General features: G+C 40.0%; 2 protein-coding genes across 2 annotated transcripts in view; one reads left to right on the top strand and one right to left on the bottom strand.

Moving 5' to 3' along the window:
- The window catches only part of rbpjl (recombination signal binding protein for immunoglobulin kappa J region-like), a gene marked incomplete in the record, with an annotated part of 22282 nt that extends 14511 nt beyond the window's left edge, over positions 1–7771 (bottom strand). The window contains 2 exon segments of the mRNA XM_035662657.1: positions 2889–3064; positions 7760–7771. Coding sequence (XP_035518550.1) covers positions 2889–3064; positions 7760–7771 — 188 coding nt within the window.
- The window catches only part of matn4 (matrilin 4), a gene marked incomplete at its 5' end in the record, with an annotated part of 26089 nt that continues 19575 nt past the window's right edge, over positions 2669–9182 (top strand). Inside the window, 1 exon segment of the mRNA XM_035662170.1 lies at positions 2669–2941.

The raw sequence follows: 9182 nt of genomic DNA, 5'->3' as shown, positions 1-9182 counted from the left end.
AATGGATGATAATGAACCTATGGCCTATGAAGCACTTTCGAAATAAAAACTAATTTGCAAACTGAAACTGTAAACCAAAGACAAAGAACATGCCATGACTGCATGAAAACACCCAATTCTGCACCAAGAAAGACACTCTTATTTGGACTTGTGTCTTTTGTTGTCGTGTGTCTGACTGTCAGGGAGAGAAGAGCAGAGCTGGTCTTTAAAGCAGCAGGGTGCTCGCTTTAACAAGGGCAACCCAGTAACGCCACAGCACACAGAGAACTGATCTGACACTTATGCAGAGGCTAAGTGGGTCAAAACTAAACAACAGGGGTCCATGTTCTTTCTGCTCATAAATTCCCACAGAACTTTTAACTGATGACTCGTTTCGCACGAGTAAGACTAATTTCATAGAGTTTTAAAATAAACATACATTGACCTGACAATCATAGCTGGATGGTATTTTTGGACAAGATCATACAAATATTTTTTAATCTTTCTTTAAGTGTTTTTAAAATTTTGCAAATGGAGAAAAGTTTCACTCAGCCAAACGTTCTGAGCAACTCAGTATCTTTGCATTGGTCTCTTACACCACACAGTAAGGTACTGCCAAGACAATTCACTACTAGACCACTGATTTGTTCCTTTTTATATACTGTATGTTCATCCAGCAGAATCTTGTTGGAACATTTTATGTACTGGTTGAAAAATGAAGCGAGTGACTGACAAATTATTAAAAGGAGATTATTAAAACTGATGTTGGTTGCACACACTACATTGCACTAGTCCTGGTGCGCTTCAGTTGGATGCATCGTGAAGGGCTTTTAACCAGCAAACTCATGATTCGTCTATACACAAAACTAACTCTAGCCTTTAACTAATTCCTGCCCTACAGTAGTGCGTGAATTCAGAGGAGAGCAGGCTGCTCCTTGTAAGGGAGCAACTAGACTGCATGTTTTGTTCATATATGAGGGGGATCCCACTGACCCAGTACACCTCTCTCCACAGTTCATAGTTCAGGGTTCACACTTGACTGGTTGTATGTGTGTGTGTGTGTGTGTGTATGAGCAGTCACCAGGGTGCCAGCAGTAGTCTAAATTAGACCTTCCCCTCTTCAAAGGTCAAAGGTCAGTGTGTCAGGAGCTCAGACTCTCTGGCATTTCACACTGGGAACACAGAATGGACAGAAAAAAAAGAAAGCAGGGAGGGTTGGAGAAGAATGCACTTTCACCTCCAAAAAAGTACATCTTCTGGTCCAGAGGTTGTTCTGGTGGCAGCGGCTGAGAGTCGTAATAACTACAATCATCATTAGGTTTGTTAGCAAACGTGACTTAACAGGTGTCAGTGTTGTAAAAAAGGATGAAAGTAAAGTTGTTTAGAGGAATCGTTCTAAAACCTTCGTCAACCTGAGACACACAACCTGTCCTCACCAGAGTGAGAACAGCAACTTTGACACTAGAAGCTGCTCTTTGCATCCTGTTTCCTACAAAAGCTCTTTTCAGACATGATATGTGTAACATTCATCTCTCTGTTAAAGTGCTGGATTCTCTCATTCAGACCTACAAAATGTTCCTGATCAAGTTAAAGTTATCTCTCACAGGCTGCACAAGTATCCTGGTTATCTTCGGGTTTTTGGAGGATCACAGTTATGTGTTCAACACCATGTCCTGGTTTTAAGAAGCCTGGTCCTCCAGCAGAAACCGTCATATTGTGGCCTTTAAACACCTTATCCAGGTTTCTGATCATCCAGTCTAGATAGTCATGAAGGTGCTCAGTGTTTGAAATGTGAAGTCTGAGAGATGCAGCGAATAAACAAAATCACATTACAACACTTTATATTAACAATATCAGGGTGAAAGTGTTGTAAATACTTTAAATCCTACCACACACACGAGCAGGTAAGATAAAGTGTCCGGAACCATTATTTGTTTTTGTTCGTCTATGGTTGCATTGTTTGTGGTCCATTCTAAAGAAAGGTGCATGATATTTATTATTTCTGACAGATATTATGATGGTAATATGATTAAAGATTAGTGGGAAAGATCATTTTTGCATCACAATTTTGATTTTTTGATCATAATGATATGACATTTGTTGAGGTCTGTACATAATAAACACTTTTTCGACAAGATTTGTAGGCTGAGGCTTCACTTCAGAACTACATAATGCTGTTTGTCACACATTTTACATGTATTACCAATTCTGCAGTTTGGATATTGCACTTGGCCATATTGTGATTTCGATACTATTTAAATTAATTGTGCAGAAGGTCACCAAACTTTCAACATAGTACATGTATGCCAATAATTAACGAATAAAGAAAACCAACGTATCATGCACCTATAAACCATCTCTACTGTGTCTGCTATGGAGCTTAAATCTGATGCTTCTGGAGAGATTTTAGTGAAAATATCACTAAATATAAGATTTATTAAAGGAATGTCAGCCGTGGAGATCTCACAAAAACTTTAAATTTAGACAATTAAATTGAAAGTTTAAGAGTCCTCAGTGATGCATCCTGACCTCGTGCGCACACCGCCGCGCTTCCGTGCGCCGCGGCCCCACCTCACCTCTCCAAACCTCGGTTTCTCACTCCCCGTTGTTCGGGTTTCAAAGGCAGAGGGGTGGGGTCTCTGCCCTCACAAATACTTCTGCTCTTGCCATTTTAATACCTACACACCNNTCATTCCAGCAGAGAGTAAAACCGAGCGAGAGAGGCAGAGCTGAACGCATTTTCACGTCCACGCGCTCATTCCGACACGGTGAGGACTTCTCTAAAAAATACAAAAATAAAAAGTCTGGGATAAACTTCAGCAAACTGTGACCTTACCTTTCCTCACCCGGGACATTGTGTGTGTGTTACGGGACTTTTTGTTGCGGAGGCTGAATACCAGCTGCCTTACCTGTCCCATCCGCCGGTCCTCGGTGCGTCGTGTCCGGCCAGCAGCGTCCCCAGGTGAGTCAACGTGCTGACCGGGTCGGGGGACTGAGAAGGAGGGTATAACAGGGCGCTGTCTGCCTGCGAGTATCCAGGCTGGTTGGTCGACGTATCTGACAGGACCAGATTGAAAGAGACAATCTGTTAGTTTGAAAAGAGCATTCATCTTACTGGTGGGGGTAGAGGATAGAGAAGGAACCTAAATGATGCACAGTTTAAACTACTGTCTGATTGAAGCAAAGAGAAGCCGTTGCAGATATCTGCAGGGTGATATTAGTGCTGTACACCCTGCATCAGGACTGGAAGGAGGCGCAAAGTGCAAATCAGATCATCGTTGGAGATGCTCAGTGTACAGTATGTGCTAATAGAGTTCAAATCAATCAGCAACTCTTTTGATAATATTTTAATTATTTGAGAAACTTTTCAGGTAAAATGTCAAACCGTCATTGGTTCCAGTTCCAATCTGATGATCTGATGACTTAAATGACAGTAAACTGAATGTCTTTGGGTTTTTAACAAGAACACATTTGTATAAGTCACCTCAGACTCTGAGAAACTGATCAGGATTTTCTCTTTTCTCTGACTTTTTTTTAGACCAAACAATTAACTCATTGTTCAGGGAATACTCAACAGTTTAATTTAATTAATCTTTAACTGATTCTTAGTTGATTCTTACTTAAAGTCAAGAGGTTTTCCTGAAAAGATGTTAAAACTTTCAGCTTAAAGTTTAGTTTGCTGATGTATTGATAATAAATATTTGATAAAGAGCTCTGAGGAACAACGTTTATCTTTGTTTATTTCATTGGTCTTTGTAAGGGTTGTGAAGCAATACGTTTTCACTGATTTCTTCACACTTATGATGCTTCAATGCCTATTTAACATGAAGTGAAATAATGAAAGCTTTTCATTGAAAGAAAGCAGACAAAAATGAGAGCGAGAGAGAGAGAGGGTAATGCTCTGGGTTCACACTGGTTGCCTGGAGGTGATGCTCTGTGCAGCTGGTCAAAAGCCTGCATTCAGATCAGACAAGAACGTGCCTAACAGACAGGCAGTAAGTCAGCCAGTAAGACAGGCAGACTGGTGGGAAGTTTTACAGTCGTAATACAGTTAAACAGGGACTCATAAAAATATTTTAGACTAATCTGTAGTGTTGTTCTTTGATTTTCTGATACAGATCTGAGGGGTCCAGTGTGTAACATTTAGGATATGTTGGCAGAAATGGAATATAATAATCGTACACAGTTATTATTAGTGTTTAATTACCTGGAAATACCTTAGAATGAGTCGTTTTTATCTACAGAGGGTTCAGGTCCTCTGTGGAGCCATGTTGAACTACCATGTTTCTACGGTAACCCACAACGGACAAACCAAACCCTGGCTCTATGTAGGGCCTTTCACGTTTTTTTGCAGCCACCGTAGTTTCTCCTACAAGCCGAGTGGTATTCAGTTGGTTGCAATCTGCAACTTCACAGCTAGATGCCACTAAATCCTACACACTGGTCCTTTAAGCTTAAAAATGAGCCAACCTGCTGTCAGACTAATTCAGAGCTGTAGGCAACAAAAAAGTGAATCAATGTGCATTTCCATCCACTGCTATGTGAATATTAGTAGTTGGTTCAGCAGTAATTCTCCATTCAGGAGCCATTAAACTACTGCAGAAGAAAAGGAGACAGTGAGATGACGGAATCAAAAGAGATTCAGTCAAACCTAAAAACAAATGAAAACCTACTTTGTTTCAGAAGGGAATTCATATTTCATGTTATAAGTGTCATGTTTAATGTGAGGAAGGTTACAGTCTCCTCATCGCTCCACACAGATCTGATGTCTTCAGCTCTTTAGCTGGAGCTTGAGTGACATTTAAAGCTGCAGTCAGTTTTTGAGAAAGATTGTTGAGTCTCATTCCGAGAAACACCATAATTGACAACTTGGGAGCACGAACACCACCTGTTGTGTTGTGTGTGAGCCACTTTGTTTGTTTCCCATTTAGCATGACTGGTATTTGACAAGCTGGGAATTAAACAATCCACTATCTCTCTCCAGAACGACTGAAGTCACATTCTTTACGTACGTCATCAAGTATTTCCAAGTCAAGTCTGATTCCCATTTTGTTTTTATTCATGCATCAACCTTTACACCTCAGCCAAGTGTGAAAACTTTCAACTAGTTCAACTTTTTTGGTGGGATTTCAACTTTTTTACACACTTTAGCACTTAATTAACTGTGTTTCCATGGTAACTGATGTCTAGTAGCACCAAACAAAACAGAGGAAAACATGGCTTATAATTAATGGTTTGTTAACGATGTCATGGGTTGTCATTTTTTTCTGTTTGGAAACCTGTCTGACAACTTAGCAGAAATACTGAGCCCTGCCACAAGAAGCTACAGAAGCTCCGTTCTGGAAGACTTTTGTCTTGTAACCAACAGTTACAGGACATTTTTCTTCTAGAACTCAAACATTTAACAGAGCTGAGCAGTTTAAAACAGTCGCTCGTTCAGCCATGTTTTTTAGTTTGTTAACTATTTTAATTTACCCGGAATTCATGGCAAATTATTCCTACATGAGATAATCAAAGACTGCACAGCTTTGTTTGGAATCTGATCAGTTTGATCTAAACCACAGTTAAAGTCTATCTTTGTGCAACCGGCCCCAGGTAGGTGTACAGTCAGATAAAACAGTAGGAGTCAGTCAGCCATGCAGGAAGTCAGACAGTGAGACAGGCAGGCAGGGAGACAGTCAGTAAAACAGTCAGGCAGTCAGTGGAACTACTAACAGTAGCAGAGTCAACATCTGGTTCCAATCTAAAGCTACTAACAAGAAGTGCTGTGTCTTCATCTTAGTATGGGCTCCAGCTGTCACTCAAACCACCTACAGTACCGACCACAAGCTCTGCCTGTCTCACTGCCTGTCTCACTGCACACATCTACTCCTGTCTGTCTCTCCCCTATACTGTCTATTTTGTTTCACTTTTCACCTTTTTGCTATTTATATTGCCACAGAATGTACGGACATATGGTCTCCATCTCTGTCTGTGTCTGTGAACCACAGAGCTGACATGATACCGTCTCAGTGTGAATCCAGGCTGTCAATCAAACTTACAGAAGAACTACTTTGTATATGTAACTCATACTTCTTGACCCACCTGCCTCCCCCTCACCTTTTGATTTAATCTCCTTTCAACCACACTTCAATTACACTCAATTGATGTCAGATGTCCGATGTGGTCACAGGAGGTGACAAAATCATTAGGAGTCAAACACGATATATGCTAGTTGTTTTATGTGAATACTTTTTAGAGGTTAGAGGGACAAAAAGTTTGCAGTATATCTGAAATAAAGATTAGAGAAAACCCTGAATATGTAAACTTTATTTTGTGCAGCAGAAATCTCTTTTTTCTTTGCTTTCATTTCGCAACCCCTCAGATATCTCTAGAGACCCTCGGGCTGGGATCCACAGCAGGGTTTGAATTCTAATCATGAGCTTTGTGGGGGTCTCTAAAATTAGAAGTAAATAATGCTTTAGGACTTGGCTACCCTTCTAACAAGTCATTCTCAGTGAGTCCGTTGTGATTAAAATGGTGGTTGTTGGTAATGTAGTAGCTACCCCCACAGATGTATGATTTTACTGCTTTCATGGGAGTTCAGCTCCCACAGTGCACTAATACCACTAAAATATCTTAGAAAGTTGGTCCGAGGTTAAGTCGTCCTGCCTCTGACAAACTAAGGCTCAGAAAATTTCCAACAGGACGTCAACAACGGGGTCAAATATCTGTCACCTGTCAGCGTTTCTCAATATTAGGGTCACAACCCTGGCAGGAGGTCACAGGATGGTTATCAGGGGTCAGGAGTGAGTCGGATGGTTGATACAATGTGAAAAAACGGAATAAGATATAATTACATTGTTTGTTTTTTTGTTTGTTTTTGACAAGGAAGCATCATTTAACCTTTGGTTTATAGTTCTGGATGGTTTATAAGTTAATTTTTGGTTTCTGGGTTTGCACATTAGTTTGTCAAACCAAAATGAAGCCTGATAACCAGGTTAAAACAGTTTTGTGTGGACTGAATCAATAAAATAATAAAATGATTGGTAGTCTACTGAGAATCAAACATATTGTCAAGAAAGAAGTCATGAGCCCCTCTGGATAAATTGTATCTTAATTTTTCATCAGGTCAAAATTTTTCAATTTAATTTGAAATCCTTTGGTTTATGACCAAATACCTGCAAAGGTAATAACGTTCTCATCAGACTCTGCTGGACTTTGTGTTTAGTGCTAACTTGCAAGTGTTAGGATGTCAAACACTACACTTGCTAATCTTCAGCATCGTTGTGAGCATGTTAGCATGCTGATGTTAGCATTTAGCTCAAAGCACCACTGTGGCTTACAGCACTTGTTCTTAAGCTATGGTACATTTACCACTGGTGGCTGATATATCTTTTCAATTAAATAAATTAATTTAAAAACATATAATACTATAAAAATACTGCAAAATGTTTAATAAAAAACCTCAATTAACTTCACTAAAATGTATTTATTTATTTATTTATTTATCAGAATTCAACTTGCCTTCTGTGTGAACTGTCTGTGGTTGAATACGGTCGCCCTGTGCTACTGTCAGTCATAATGGTGGTACTTGGAGAGCTTAATATTTCTGTATGTGGTACTCGTGTAAAAGGTTTGAGAAACACTGTCTTACAGCCTCACAGAGCTGCTAGCATGCAGAAGATGTAAAATATTACTTTGTCCCTCTAAAGTTGCTTCATTTGTCAGTTTGTTGGTTCTTGCTTGACGTCACATTGCTCACAAATAGTTTTACGATACGATTTTAAAATCATCTCACCTTTCCTGCCATCTTCCCCAGTATCCAACTCCTCCATGATGGCCTCAGCTGACATTAAGAGGGGGCGCTCTGCAGGTCCATAGTGGCTTTGCTCTCACAACTGTTTTAAGATAACGGCACTGTTAACAAAGAAAGATCTATTTGTGTGTGACAGAGCTGCACAACAATTCATGAGTGATGTGGACTTGGACAAACTATTGCAGATATTGTTATGGGGGAATAAAACAAAGCCCTCGGTGTCCATCAGAGTAAGAGCTGTATGATTCAATTCATGCAGCTGTCGACTAATCATCAAGTTGGCTTAGTGTTGCAGCTTGATGGTCTGTTGCAATCAGATGTTCCCCTGCTGTTGGATACTCTGTAAACTCATCCTAAATGCAGTTAACAAACAAATCTAACTGAGGACAGTGCACCGTGGCTTTCAGTGTCGTACAGAGCCAACAAACAGACCATGAGAACATGAAGTGAAAACATGAAAAAATTCTGCTGACCTGAAATCAAGTTTGTGTAGCTTCTTGGTTAAAATCCTCCTGTTCCTCTTCTCATTCTGGTTTCAGTGCTGCACCATCGTCACTAAGTTCAGAGGTAAAGGTTAGCTTAGTTACGACATGTCAGTGTCCATCAGTCAATCAGTCGACCAACCAACACGATGTTTCCACCTCACCTTATAGCCAGTCTACAGTGAGAGAGGCTTTGGTGGAAAAGATAAGTGTGTCTGTGTGTGTACATGGTTGCACTCCAACCCGGATCTGTTATCTGACCACTGCTCTCGGTGTGTGTGTGTGTGTGTGTGTACATTACTGTATCTCTCAGTTTGTGTGGATAAGGAGATAATCACCTGTTGCTGGACTGCAGGTTTCTCACACACACCTTTTCTCTTTGGCAAACACTGCAGATACACACTGGCTGATATTTGCCTTTTTTACATTTCTGTAACATTTTGTTTCCATGAAGATCTGATTGGTCTAAAATGAAAACATGTTTTCTTTGTGGTTGACCACCACTCTGTCCTATGTATACCTAAAACCTTTGGAGACACATGCACAAATACGAGCTGTATAGAACTGATAATGCCATTAAGACATTTTTTATTAACCCAGAGCGAACAGTGCCATGCTGGTAATAGTACTGTAATTAATTCCAGCAGTTCTAAATTACTTTATAATGTTTAGAACTGTATCAGTAAGCAGTAGTTAATGTTTATATGTCCTTATGTTTCTTTAAAGCCCCAACCTGCAGGATTAGTACATTTCTAACAGACACTGAATGAATGAAACCACTAATAAACTCCACCAAATTGCACTACGAGTCGGATCGAGGAACTTCAGTTTTTGTTACTTCCATGTTTATTTAATTTCTCAGCCACAGAGCTTGCCGCTTTATATCAATAACACAAGTACATGAGAGTCATAATATAAGGTTT

The sequence above is a fragment of the Morone saxatilis genome, unplaced genomic scaffold (assembly GCF_004916995.1).
Source record: "Morone saxatilis isolate NCDOM2014 unplaced genomic scaffold, NCSU_SB_2.0 Contig18, whole genome shotgun sequence".
NCBI lineage: Eukaryota > Metazoa > Chordata > Actinopteri > Moronidae > Morone > Morone saxatilis.
Note: the sequence above shows the minus strand (reverse complement) of the source record. Positions and strands in the feature narration are given on the sequence as shown.